The sequence below is a fragment of the Trichogramma pretiosum genome, unplaced genomic scaffold, assembly GCF_000599845.2.
Source record: "Trichogramma pretiosum strain Unisexual culture from Peru unplaced genomic scaffold, Tpre_2.0 scaffold1, whole genome shotgun sequence".
NCBI lineage: Eukaryota > Metazoa > Arthropoda > Insecta > Hymenoptera > Trichogrammatidae > Trichogramma > Trichogramma pretiosum.
In genome coordinates, this window is record NW_019641703.1 from 3982554 (window position 1) to 3997593 (window position 15040).

Below are 15040 nucleotides of genomic sequence, written 5' to 3' on the forward strand. Positions count from 1 at the left end.
GAGAACTCTTGTGTTTATATATATTTTTATATAATCGTTCTATATACATGGTATCAATATTATAATCGTATGAATCTCACATATAAACGTTGCCACCACAGTTTCGAGCAGTAGTTTAAGTAGTAGATAATAAAAAATAGAAAAACATTACCGAATTTTTACAAAGGTACGAATGCTGACAATCGGAGCGGGATATAGGGTCCGCTTTACATTTTGAAATATATTTTAACTATCAACACTTAACAAGTTGATTTTTGTGATATTCTACGGTAAATTTAACATCTTAATATCCAAGATCTTCAATACTTTTTTTTTTAAATCATTAAAGCTTAGTTTAAGAAGTGCGCAAACATATGTTCTCTATTCGTTGCGAGGTCCATCGGTGTGATTTTAACTTATCTGACAATAAACGTAGTCAAACGGAATGTTGTCAAAACGAGAGATGGTGAACGTAATTAGCGATGAAAATGAATTTTACAGTTTTTTAAATTTTTTCTTTCAGATTCCAATGCATCATATGCTTGGTGATAAATGTTCCAATTAATAATGCATGGTTTAATTTTTTTATTTTCTATTTCATTTTCTATTATAAATATGGTTGTCGGTTTTTGTATTTTTTTAAGGTACATATTAGAATAACCACTACCTTTACGCTAAAGTTAATCCTCTCTTGTAAATCCGAACTCGTTTGGAAGAGTTGTGCTTTTAATTTTACGTGTATATAAATATATATACTGTTCATATATATTTATTTGTTCATTTATGTATAAATTTTTCACACTAATTTTCTCATGCGAGCTATTTCAAATAAGTTCGGATGAATGATTCGTTATACCTATTACTGTTGCTATTTTTCAGATAAAAGTACTTATTAAAACTGGTTCTCTCGTCTTTTTTGTCAATTATGTATTGTTTTTCATAAAGTGTAATAAATACATATTATACAGGTTAAATCATATTCAGTATTCCAACATACACATATTTAATTTGTTTCATATTTCATGTCTTTGATCTAATGGGTCGATCCAAATTCAATCGTTCACTTTTTCATGCCAATCATCATAATGATGGGACGTCTCTAACACATGAAAACCTCATTATTTATTGATAATATTACTTTTTCGCCCATAATTTTATTGATTTCTTTTTCTAATGGTGGTATCAATTCAAACATGAATCTAGATGCAAGTCACGATATTTTTTAGTTCTTCGTTATTTTATGATTTACTTATAATACTGATGATATAAATTTCTTTATTCTTTTTCAGTTTGATTCGTTTCTTAATTTTTTTCATTCTCATTCATCATTGTGAACTTTTGAATAAATACATGCTCACAGTACAATTTCATAATAATCTCACATTTGTTTTTAGTCTTACATCACTGTAAATGGAATATCATTAACTTTTCCCACGTTGAAAAATTGTACAAATGTATTTTTTTCTGCAGATATCTTTAGTTTTTACGAGATATAATATAATTATGAAAGGACGGGAAAAGGATTTATTTTATCGCACACGAACTGTGCAGTGATTCAAGATTATGTGACGCGAAGACATGAATGTGACATGAGATTTTTGAATTTTAAAATAAAGTGAGATTTATCCTGTTCTCGCACAATTTAAACATGGAAAATTTCATACTAAACGCTTATTCTCTCGCTCGTCCATTCACACATGAACATTTACACAATGGAATGTCGCTTTTATCTCAAGAAAATTCGTGCACTATAAATACTCATACTTGACAAATACATCGTGCTTTATGAAAATAAACTAACCGTACGCTTAATCACATAAACATATACACAAAAAATGAGAAAGATAGAGAGAGCTAGACTAGATCTAATAACTAGTGACTAGATGTTATAAAGCAAGTATTTGCAAGATATTTTTAACGCAATCACAATAGTCATTTGTTGATTTTCCAAACCACGTTCAATTTAATACTTTCCTTCGCTCCCAAGATAAAGAAAAACAACAAAAAAATTCTATAATCACACATTGTGCACTCTTCTTGTTTTTTGTTCGTGTAGTTAATTATAAATATACTTTTTAGTATTACGCTTGACTTTAAGAATACGATTTTCCGTGTTTTAGGGTTTTCACACTTCTTTGCTCGCTCGAGGTTTAGTAATAATAATATAAAGGTTTCGATAATACGATAATATCTACTTATTTTCTTTATATACACATGTATTATTTACAATGTGACACGTTAGTTTTACATGCCATACGTTACATTACACTTAGGTGCATAGACGTGTTTCATACGTATATAATATTGTACTTACACGCTACCGTGAATACGAAAACAAAATTTGTCGTACAACGAGTTAAAATTCACACAAGCGACCTTGCTTAATTTTCTCGAGCAGGTACAAAAAAAAAACATAATAATATCGATATAGACTTCTTAATAACTATATGCAATACGAAATAAAAAGTACTACGAAATGATTAAACTCGAAGTTTACGGAAAATAATTCATACATCGCTTATGTTTTACTTAAAGTGTGCTTGTAAGTTCGAGCTCTTGGCTCGTCATTTATCTTTTGTTTGCGCGCAGAGTATATAATGTATAGCGCTGAGCCACTCGTCGGCAATGAAACACTTGAACATCGCGTTATCTATGGAAATATCGTTGTAACGTTTGCATTATTTCGATCTTTGAATTTCCTCCCTCTCTTACAGCTAATTAACGGAATTTAAAGCCGAGTACGCTAGGAAATTCATGCACCATGCGTAAATTCAATCGCGAAACATCTCTCGTAGTAGCGATAACGTAATATTATGCATCGTTTTAGCGTTATTCGTCTGTCTCTCTGCGCAGAGAATGAGTTTTCCCCCGGGGGCAATATATAGTTTTTAAATCTTTCTCTGGCACGACTGGAATTTATTGACTTTAATCCCAGCTGCAGCACACGTACGAGCAAAGACGCAAGAGAGTTGTAATAAGATTCCTTGTAGGTGTCCTCCCCTGTTTATGAAATATTTAAGCTCTTTGTAAGTGAAATGAAGTGAAGAATTGACGCTTGTATTCATAATATGACTGATAATGTCGTTGCTATATCGATTCAAATGCTTGCTTCAGACGAACCAGAGCTTTCGTATGGATATTATTTACTAGTTTCTCGAGTTAGGCCTTTTGCATAGTAATTAATTTGGCTTGTGCTTATCGAACTAGAGCGTCGTATCTCGACGCGACGATCTAGTTAACTTGTACATCAAACGTTTCGTTTGATTAATTCTAATTGATTATATCAAAATTCATTATAAAAAAAGGAATTTTTTTCGTTCGTATCCTTACACGCGCTCGGGTTACAAATCTTATCCTGAATTCTCATCGATAGTATCTTATGTATTACTGGTGTAACAATACTTGGCATTGACATGTGGCATTACAATGGATGAAGAAATATATCGTAAAGTATATTTCTCGCGCGAATAAATTATTCAATGAAGTCTCGAGTACGAGTACTCGAACGGATTTCTAGCATTGTAAGTGTGTAGCGAGCAATTTTTCAAGAGTCTCACACTCCCGAGTGTCTCGACGGGTTAACGAGAGTAAATGTGTTACATTTTTTTTTGTTCGACTAAGAGTACTTCTGTGTATTCGTTTTTTTTCTTCTCTTTTTTTGGCCTCCTTTTACTTCACATCAAACTTTTCCGAAGATATAGGCGTTTTCTTTTTCATTGTGTCGTAAATCTATCTATCTATACGAAAACTTTAAAAACTTACCGCTTTTTAAGACGCTGTTGCGTAAAAAGCTTTGAAAATTTTTCGAACGCACTACACTGAAATTGTAATTACCACAGTCTTACGAATACTGGCAAAAATCCAAATTCAAATGAGTTCAAACAAATGCTTGCATTGTTATTACTTGGCAAACGCAAAGCTTACTTGTTCTCTTATCGAAATACTCTCGAAAATTTGAAAACAATAACAAAATCAACCTAAACAAAATTCAAAAAAACAAAAAAAAATACTGTTATTACCGAAATCCTACGGATCTATCATAATACGAAGACAAATACATTTTAGAAATTCGATTTCTTACACTTTTTCGCGCAAAGTTCACATCGTATTTGCTCTCTATTCGAGAAATTGTAATTCGCGTATACAGCGCTGAGGGCTGACGCCGCCGCCCTCTCTTACATCGAGCGCCGCGCGCACAACAAGCATATCTCCCGCGAAACATGTAAGCAGCTTGTGTCGTTGTAGTACGTTATAGGCAGAGAACAGAAGTTTCTTGTTATTCTCTTGTATTTGCAGGCAGGTAGGCAGGCGCGCGCCTGCTTCTCTCGGTTGAATTAGTGTTGTAGCGATGTGCTTGCGCGCCGTGTCTTCAATATCTCGCTCTCGAGGAATTGTAGCATTCTGAAGAGACCCATTTTCACTGACTGCTGAGCTCGGCTCTATGCACATGGAAAAAAAGAGGTGAAAAATTTTTTTTGATAAAGAACTCGAGTGAAATATATGTGATTTTTATTTTTTGATATTATCGCAAAGAGTGTGTACGCGTACGCTCGTGTACATACAATTTATACGAGTTTACGCGCGAAAGATACGCGCGCGCGCTCGACGACGAGCGGTAATTGAAAATCTCGCATTATGCGATAAAAGGTCTCTCTCCTTTTGAAAAGGTACGGCGCATTCACGCGAACATATGTATCGGGCGCCCGACAGAGAGAGTTGAACGATTGTGCAGAGGTGCAGGTGGTGGATGCGCGCCAGATTAAAATTGAATAATTGAAATAGAATAATACTCACTTTAGTGCTTTGTATCGATCCTTTTCGTGATTGTTATCCGGTGGCTCGCACTCGAACGACGCCAGTGCCAAAGCTGTAACAAAAAAAGCGTACACAGAGAACGATGAAAAAATGTATATTAGCGTCATTTTTGGGTAAAATGTCTGGAACTCCAATCGCGATGAGCCACTGCATTTACGACGGCACACAATATATACGTGGATTGCGGCTTATAGTGTCGTTCAATTTTTTTTTTATTCGTTCGTTTTATTTTATATCCTATCTACGAAGCGGCGCATTGTTGCCGTGATAAGCGTTTCATGCCGATAAATAAACGGCCTCCGAAATTGCCTCTGGCAGGTTTCATTGTAAAAAGAAAAAATCTTAAATAAATCATCCAGCGAATGACTTTTGTTTCACTGGGACAATGCAAAAAAAAACAAGACTCAACGCGCGAGTACGATTTTGGTGACAATTTAATGAAAAAAAGTAAAAGAAGCTTATTGACAAGAATGACGAAAACTCACCGTTCTCGGATAGCACAGGACTGGCTTGGAGAAACGCAATGACCCTCGTGTTCTTTTCGAAGGGACAGGCCACTTGTTTCCAGGCGATGAACTCCGTCACTTGTTTGGCCAGCTGCCAGAACTTCTCAAAGTTGATGTGGCCGTTGGGCAGTCTGTGGAGAGAAATTGCGCCGTAATCAATTTTATCGGCCCCACGCTCAAATTGTCCCTTATACAGCTCGAACACAATATCATTTTCGACCAGCGAGCTCGATTACCACGTGAATTTTCGTTTATTTTTTTTTTCTTAGCCGAGGAAAAATATTGCACGCGATACGCGATATATAAAACCGAAAAAAAAGTAAGAAGAAGAAGCGTTAGCGTTAGAGTGACTACTCGGATTTACGGCTCTCGGCTGCTGCTGCTGCTGCTACGGCTCATCGAGAGTGCAGCAACTCGTGCGCGCAGCTCGGCATAGCTAAAGTAGATGCACACGTACCGTGCGATATATATGTATATTGGAAAACATGAAAAGTAGAGGTAGTAAGAAGAAGATGCTCGCACGAGTAGTAGCAGTAGGTACGGGGGGGGGGGGGNAAGGGGGGAGGGGGGGGGGGGGGGGGGGGGGGGGCTCCTGACGAAATCCCGTTTCAACTTTTGGTCATTACACAAGTTTGATAAGTTAACGTTATATATAAAAGAAAACTACGAAGACGAAAGACGACGACGACGACGTCGACGTAGACGCGATGCGTGCGCGACGCGCGTCGAAGCGATGTGAACAAATTATACATGCTACATCGTGCAGCAGCAGCAGGCTGGGCGAAAATTTGATACGTTACATTATGTATAGAGATCGAAAAAGCAGCTCAGAATGAGAAGCCGAAAGAATTAGGAGCAGAGGTAATATCGCGTAGCTTCGTTAACTTTATATCCGCAAAGATGTATGCAGTCGCGTCAGGCGCTTAATATAAAATATTTTCGGCACGAACGCAGGAGGTCAAGAGTTCGCATCATCAAATTAAGCATCGCATCGCGTCGACAGAGGATACAGGCGCGCGCAATCGTCTAACTGGTTTAATTAAAAAGGATATAAAGTATATATAGCGCAAAGTAGTGGGAAAAAGGTATATATATAGCTCACTTGTTACTGCAGCCCTCGTTAAGGAAGTAGAGATCCTTGACGAGCAGACTGAAGAAGGGCACGACGATGCGCTGCCTCTCGTCCGTAGCGCCAGCGCTACGCCACATCGCCGCCTTGAGGGTGCTGCGATAGCTGCTGAAGTTGCCCGTGGGATCCATCTGAGTCTCCAAGATGGAAAATTTGGCCGATTGAACTTTGGACCACTGCGCAACGACGACGACGATAAAATATTTTTATTATAGAGAACTGTGTGTGTGTGCGCGGTGCAATCTGCGAAACGTATACTCACGGTCTTCTTCAATCGCGATATCGGCGACATGTTCAAGCCCGCGATGATGGCCATGAGCGAGTTGAAGTTTCCGATGTTGAAGCACTCGCGGGCGGCCTCGATCCAGTACTCCACGACGCGCACCCGTTGCTTTTTCTTCGCGTGCTGTGTGTGCACAGAGAGAGAGAGAGAGAGAAAAAGTTTAGCACAGGCCTTGTATATAAATTTATATATCGTATATCACAAGTTTCGGGAAATCTCGAGCTCGCGCTCGTTTACCTTGCAAACTTCCGTGGCGACGAAGTAGCTAAGCCGATTGAACCACTGCACGTAGGACTCGAGATTGCGCGTCTTCTTCATGTCTTTGAAGGAAGTTTCCAAGTGCGCCGATTCCTGCAAAATTATAAAATGCGCCTCGTTATATCGCACACGTATAACGTATCGCTTGAATGTATCGCCTCGATAATTGCGATATTAATTTAGGCTAATAAAGCTGTCGTATAACTTATCGCCGACTCTTTCGGAATTCATCGCGAATAAATCGCCGCGAGGCGAGACACACGGACATTTAAGCTTATAAATCAGAAAAGCACAAGAGAGCTGGAGACGCGACGCGCAGCTCGTTCGCGGCCGTACTAGCTGTACGATATGTCTCACACCCCGCGCGCGCGCGTTTTATACCCACCGTACCCATACTCGCGTCCCAAAAAACAAGGCTATAAAAGTGATAAAGGGTCTCGTTCGCGCGCATGGACCAGTAGCCGCGCGTGCTTATACGTGTATACAGGCGTGATGTAATACGTTTCGCTCGCGCTTTTATACTATATGTATATACGCGTAAGCCTCTGAATTATTATAACGCGCGTCCTCGGTCGTAATCTATAAAATTGGAGGATAAAGAAAGAGAGTGAGTGAGTGAGGGAGGGAGGGAGAGAAAATAAAAAAAGAGCGCAGCCTGTTTCTGCGCGTAAAGCCACTGGATTTATACTCACACTTACCTTGGCGAACGCCTGGACGAACTCCTCGGGGCCGATGTAGGAGAGCCGCTCGAGCTCGATGTGAGTCAGCTGCTGGGCGAGCACCGTGGCCGACGGGCACAGCTCCGTCACGTCGACCTGCAAAAGTAATACAATTTGTATACAGGCGTTAGCACTCGAGATATTGAATTAATCGCGATACGAATTGACTAAATCAAAGCTTCCCCGCGTACGAGGTTTAAGTGAATTATGACGTTCGTGCGCTGCGGAATTTCGAAATTTCAAGTACATCTCGGAAAATTACATCCGTCGCGTTTTCGACGGCGACATCAGGCAGTCGTCTTATTTCCTTTACATCTAATAAGCGGATTCGAATTCGTAATAAGGTAAATCTTCGGTAAATCTCCGTAATCTCCGTCGTGCGACGCAATCTTGCGCGCGCGCCTTACACAATTAAAACGGCGATCATCCCCGAAGCTCTAGAGAGGCTGCAGCTACTATACATACGCGCAGTCAATTTGTATTCGACGTTCTCTCGGAATATCAGCTTGTGTGTGCGACGTGCTCGCGTTGAATACACGCGCGAGTTTATGCGCGGAGCGTTCGAGTGCGAGATTATGATAATTCAACGTGACATTGAGACGAGTCGAACGGAACATATAACGTTGGATTTTTTTTCAGGTTGAAAAATCTAATTTTTTCAATTCTGACTTTATAGCTCCGAAAAGCAGCGAAAAAAACATAATATAATTTTCGCAGTGTCTATACGTATAGTGCGTATTCATCTACGTCAAAGCTGATAAATTGATACGTGATTGAGTTTGACGACCAGAAAATCCATGCTACGGTATTATAATTATACGAGTTTGTAATAAATGAAATGGCCATCGATACACTCAAATTCTTGATGTATGGGCTCGGCTACACGCCAGTAGGTAATATATGCAGTATTAATGTTATCAGTACATGATTCGATCCGAATCCGAATGTAAATGAATGATTGAATGATAATTTTAAGGTTTTTCGATGAATTTGTCTCTATTACCCAATCGAAAATATTTCCATTATAATTAATGTTAAAGAGTAGGAACTTTTATGCTTCGCATAGATTGATGCGAATTCGTCATTAAAAATATTTTTTTTAAACCGTGCTTCGACTGATATACCATTATTTTCACCTTGCCACTTGCAGATTCACATATATAAAGGTATTCGCCATCTAGTAGTGGATACTGGAATTAAATATAATTGAATTTTCGAGTGTTTAAATTTGAGTATAGAATTAAAGTACTTCATGATTTTTTTCCGTATTATACATTTTTGGGCAATGAAATTTTTTTTTTTAATATCGTTAGGAAAACTATATATAGTATAAATTATAAATATATTTATAACGAGTTCACTGCCAAAGTTTGTCCGTTTTGTGCTGAATATTTCATTCTTTCAATTCATCGGATTATATGTTGCTTAGATAGAAGTTTAGAAATTGCCGCGCAGACAAATGAGTCGCAATGACAATAGATAAACTTTTGCACCCAATTGCGCTTCTTTGACTTTTGTACAGAATGCCCTCTATGCGTCCCTTGGTTATTTTTGTATTGCGTTTGTAAGTGTGTCTATATACACACTCGCGAAGACGACACAAGGCGCAGAAAACTTCGCAGCTCGAAACTTTTTTATTGGAAACTTAAAAGTTGACACAAGTTGTAAAACTAACTAAAAATACTATAAAGATACTTGGAGAAACATAACAAACAAAGTCAGTTTAGTTTTTCTCGACGGTGCGTTCGGCGAGAAAAAGCAGAATATTAAAAACAGTCGTCGGCGAACTTCCCTATTCGTTTTATCGCGTCGTCGTGGATTTTTTTCCTTTTTTTTAATTCTCGACTAATCGAACAATAATAATTATGCTTGCTTACCTGTGCGAGTGGCTCTGTCGTGGCTTCGTTGGCCAGTCGGCTGAGTGCCTCCTCGTATCGCTCCAGCGCGGTGAACTTCACGAGCAGATTTTGCAGCAGCACCGAGACCTCTTGCCGGGCCGCCGCGTCGACGTTGGCCACCTTCTGAGTTATGTTTCGCACGTGACCCATGACGCGCTCGTCTCGGAAGTCGTAGGGAAAGGTCTCGGTCCACTCGGTGAGCAGTTGCACCAAGCGCGGCACGAAGCGATGCAGACGCTCCTGTAATAATTCAATCGCGTATGTTAACGAAGTTATGATGGTTTATTCGACTCTGAGTGAACTTTTTCAATTACGGAACTTGATATATTAGCGGAAGTGCACTTTCGATACGATGCGGTTAAATCGACGTGTGTCATGGAACAAGCGAAACGACAAATGTCGGATCACAAATTGCTCGATGCAATATACGAGTATGCAATATTGGTTACCAGCAATTAGATATGAATTATGCACAACCCATGAAGCATCGACGTACCAAGTTCAAATGTATCGAGTGTATTGCTATACGCTAATGTGTCACACAGCACTAGAAAGTTGACTGCAACAAACCCATCACGTGAAACAATACATAATCGAAACACGCGAATATCATGTACGCATACATTTTAAAGCTCGTTACGTGGGTGTCGGTTGACGGGTGCAAGCTCTCGTCTTGAATTATTTATCATCGACGCAGCTCGGGCTCTGTACGCGAACGAGTTATTATCCTAATTTTTTGTATTTTTTTCGAATTGCTATTCACGCTTTCTACCACGGTAAAAAAAATCTGCAGCAGCGATGAGTATACACGAACCCGGAGAGAAAAAGGAAGCTACGCGCGACGGCGAAAAGAGCTTGAAAAAAAAAGAAGACAGATGGAAAGGCAGCGTTATATAGACGCCCCGCGCTTTCTTTCTGTACGAGCTCGCACAGTTTCAAAGAAGAAATAAGTCGATAGCGTGTACGCAGAGCAATATACAGATCAATTCTTTGTATATACTATACTATATATATGTGTAGGCGTCGCAGCATACAGCACATTCGGTATGCGTTTTACGCGCTGTGCATAAAGCGCACGCTCGGTATGTTCAGGAGGAAAAAGAAAATCGCACAAGTGCTGCAGCAGAACAAGCCATTCGCTCGGGGTGCGAGATGGGGGACGCCACGACGCCGCCTTCGATGAGACGATAATGCACGCGCGCGCGAGAGAGCTCTTTGTGTTTTCCGCACTCGAATATCCCCTCGACTTGGCTGATTTTTGTGCGATATGCGTCTGTGTGCGTGCACCGTCTGCCGCCTCGGAGACGCGGAGAAAAAGAGCGAGAGAAATAATTATAATCGTATTTGGTAAAATGTAAAGTAATATTTTGCTCGCGAAATGTTATCACCGTTCATTGTTTCTCGAACAAACTCTCTCGTGTGCAGTGATGCGTTAACTTAAAAATTATATGTATATATCTTGAATAATAAAGTAGATAAAAGTATACGTTATGTGTCTCGAAATAACCCCGAAGTAACGGGGGTAGTACATTACGAGTAGCGGCCCGCCGGCTCGGAGCTAGCTAGCTGTCCGCCGGACATTCCGAGCAAATATTTCCACGAGCGCGCGCGCGCGAAGCTCGTTACTGTCTCGTGCGCTGTATACCACTGCTGCCGTGCAGTCATAAAAGCGCAAGATTGCTGCTGCTGCTGCTGCGAATGTTTGAGTTGGACGAACGAGAAGCAACGGCGCGACGTATTTGTTTAATTTTTTTTCTCTCTCTTTCTCTTTTCATTTCGTTATTCGAGGTAATAAAATTTAAATATTAAATTTCGAGATATTAAATTTTAAATTCCGAAGTAATTGACGGGCAAATATTTTTGTTTATAATTACACCCGGAGCTGCTGAAATCAGTTGAAAGAGAGAGAGAGAGAGAGCTTCGATTGCTGTCAGCGCGTGAGCAAAGAAAGAGCAGCAGCGGCGGCGCGATCCACTTAATTACGATTCAATTTAGGAAGTTAAATATACCGTACCCGCCGCCACACGTTCGAGATAGAACAATGATTTTTTTTCTTCCTTGTGTTTTCTCTGCGCGGGCTTACGTAAACGGTAGGAAAAAGCGAGAGCGGAGATGCACGCGGATAAGGGGTAAAAATAGAGTCGAGAGAGAGAGAACAGAAGAAAAACCAGAGAGCGGTATGTGTATAAGAATAATAGCTTCGGCACATCGTGCACGCAGGGGGGTAAAAAAAAAGACACGCCTGTATTTCATGTATACATAGAGCTCTGCGTATAGTATCCACATGGAGGAAAAACCTGAAAGAGAGAGAGAGAGAGAGAGAGAAAAAAAAAGTGGAGTAACTCACCTTGCCGCCCTCGCCGTTGAGATTTTGCTGATGCTCGCATAACGCGCAGACCTCGCCGAGAAGCTCGTGCGGCTTGATGAAGAGCCGAGCGCTCAGCAGAAAGGCGAACAGGTAAGCTCGATCGGGATAGTAGTCCTCGGTGGGCACCATGTGCTGCACGAGAGCCTCCAGCGAGCCCGACACCAAATTTCCGTCCCGATAAACCAGCTCCTGGAAAAAAAATGGAGAGAAAATAACGATCAGTTGAAGATATAAAAGGGAGATCGATAGAGAGAGAGAGATTGTGTGGTTGTGGAGCATAAAAACTTTGTAAAATTCCGTCACGGTATAGTTGGGGGATTAATTCGATGAATAAAAAATACTTTATAAATAAATGATGTATTTTCATTCGACGAAAAAATAAATTCCGTCTGATACGAACGTTACGAATAGTATGTAAACAGACTTTTTGTCGAATAGCTGTACGCGTCACGGCAAACGTATTCTCGCGCATTATACGCTTGGTTATATACGCGTTATATATATAGCTGCAAACACGGCAAAACGACGTGTATATAGAATCGAAGCTTTCGTCGATAATGTAATTTCCTGAACGATCGCTCGGCAAATAATATATAAACGCGTCTCTCTGATCATCTCGTTGCGCGCATCGACTAGATCTTATATATACAAAAGGCGCGGCAGCTATATACATAGCGAAAACAAGACATTTTCGAAATCGATCGATTTTTTTTATCATCGTCAAACTCGGTGAATACGAGTCTCCGGAATAGGCGAAGAGCTAGTCGAGCTGTGGAAAATCAGTTGCGTACACGATCTTTCGACAGCTAAAGGGTGCAGTGTGCAATACTATCGAATTAAAATAAACGAAAACATTATAATTTTTGTAACTAACCGCAAAGAATACCGTCTGAGATGTATACATTTATTTTTACTTTGCCACTTGCAGGCTTAGGCATGAAGTATACTAGCCATCTAGCGGTAGAGGTTTAAAGTGATATTACTGTATTCATAATAGTTCAAAGTTATTAGGTTCAAAATTTTTGAACTAGTTAAATTTTCATTTTTCGGTCATTGAAAGAGCGCTTAATACTTCTAAAATAATTGTTTTAGAAAACCCGCTAAAATTAAACCAATTTATGATAAAGTATTTGAAAAAAGTTGACATTTTTTAGTCTTTAGGTCATTATCAATTTTGAGCATTTCTACGATGTTATGCAAACGATGAAAAAGTACGTATCAAAAAAATGCTGAAGTAGTACTAATAGGTAGTTATTTGTTTCAGCTTCCATAAACGTCGTGACAGCGCAATTCATAACACGAATTAGCTTAGTAAATTTCATCTCGAAGTTTGTTTAAATTATAGATTTTTGCGCGTCGCGACGTCGAATCCACTTCGTGCTACTCTACTATCGGCGCTCTCAATATAGTTGAATCTGATTCATCATTGCGAAAAATACGAAGTTGAAAGCTTTAACTTTTGTGCGTAACAGCAGCGGCGGTGCTGCACAACACAACTTTAATTAACTACCCAGACCGAAATGTTTCTCCAACAAAAAAAAAATGAGAAGAAAGAAGCACGCAACAAACTAGTCGGTCGACATCTATATATACCTCACTTGTGATTTGGTGTATACTGAATTTACGGACGGCTGCGCTCGCGTTCCAATACGCTCGCATATACGCGAATTTCTCGTTCGTACATGCGTTCGCCTATGTTGCTTCGTTTATTTTTTTTTTAACTGTGGGTGCGCATTGGTTACGGTTCTTTACTACGCAACTCACGGTCATGGATTTTTTACATGAGGTAAAATAAAGGAAAAATGTTAGCGCGCAAAATTATCCGCAGTAAAGCTTCCAATCTACGTCTGACCTAACTGCGATGTTGCTACTTAATTCTAGAGCATGTGAAATTTCGCCTCTCAAAAACAGCACCCACCGAATCTGTGTAATTCAAAATTTTTTTAAATAGACATGCTAAAAATATAGACGAATATTTTTTTCGCTTATAAACACGCGCCTACAAACGCCAACTCGTTAAAATGACGGATAAATTTCACTGAGAATACATGTGAAGTCGTTTTCCAAAAATTATAAGCGGTTTTTTTATAATTTCGTTTCACTTTAAACGGCTGTTCTGACACGGCTCTTTATCATTTTAAAAATGAGTTTTATTTTCGTAGGAAAATTCAAAGACAAATATTGCTGAATTAGTTTTGTAATATAGATAATAATATTTATATTCCATATGTAATGTTTGATTATGAGCTTTTTGATTCCATCAACAGATGGAGTATCAGAAATTCGCAAGTGTCAAAAAAATTTTCGTAGGCTATGAATACATCGTATTATACAATACAATCTATCTATATTAACGTCGTTTTTGTAATTTATTATGTTTATTGTCAAAATCGCAGCGATACGCCTTTTCAGATCGAAAATTGCGATGGCAGAACACCGCGTCGTACTTTCTATATAACGTGGCGTCTATACACGGTGTCTCGAACTTTATCTCTCACCTCAAAATCCAATTATATTGTTCCGTGTGTCGAAGTTGAGAAAAAATCCTTTGTGCAGCCAAGAGGAAATATGGCTCTTAAAAGCACATGCACCACATGCACACACCCACCCATCCAAACCTATATACAACGTTTAATACGTTCACAGCCTCTCCAGTTGAGCGAGACAGAGGGTGAGAGAGAGAGAGCGAGAGGTGGAAAATAATATTCACAACGCGATGTATATAACGAAGCCCAAAGCTTAAAGAAGACGAAGATTGGCGCATTGTGCGGATCCCGGGGAAACTTACGGATTCGATCAAAATTACTCACCACGACTGCTGCTGCTGCTGCTGCGCGCTATTACTCCTTCACGTGCGCGCGCGTATACACATGTATAGGTATTGTGCTGTACATATACATGGAGTAAAGCTTGTACAGTTGTTCGGACAACTTTATACTCCTCTTTCCCTCTCTCTCTCTCTTGAGGGATTAAACTAATTTATCGCTAACTTCTCGGACTTACGGTATATAGACGCCCGAAGTACATCTACAGGCAACGAAAATGCGCTTTTACTCTCGCGCACACACGGGAGAGAGAGAGAGAG

General features: G+C 39.6%; 1 protein-coding gene across 1 annotated transcript in view; it reads right to left on the reverse strand.

Annotated features, from left to right (window-relative positions):
- Window positions 1–1279: 1279 nt before the first annotated feature.
- The window catches only part of LOC106653532, a 174704-nt gene continuing 160943 nt past the window's right edge, over window positions 1280–15040 (reverse strand). The window contains exons 11-19 of the mRNA XM_014373014.2: window positions 11935–12144; window positions 9567–9827; window positions 7669–7785; window positions 6950–7063; window positions 6692–6835; window positions 6403–6605; window positions 5280–5431; window positions 4774–4846; window positions 1280–4418 (exon numbers count right to left, since the gene is read on the reverse strand). Of these exons, the coding sequence (XP_014228500.2) occupies window positions 4397–4418; window positions 4774–4846; window positions 5280–5431; window positions 6403–6605; window positions 6692–6835; window positions 6950–7063; window positions 7669–7785; window positions 9567–9827; window positions 11935–12144 (1296 nt within the window). The 3' untranslated portion in view covers window positions 1280–4396. The remainder of the gene's footprint in view (window positions 4419–4773; window positions 4847–5279; window positions 5432–6402; window positions 6606–6691; window positions 6836–6949; window positions 7064–7668; window positions 7786–9566; window positions 9828–11934; window positions 12145–15040) is intronic.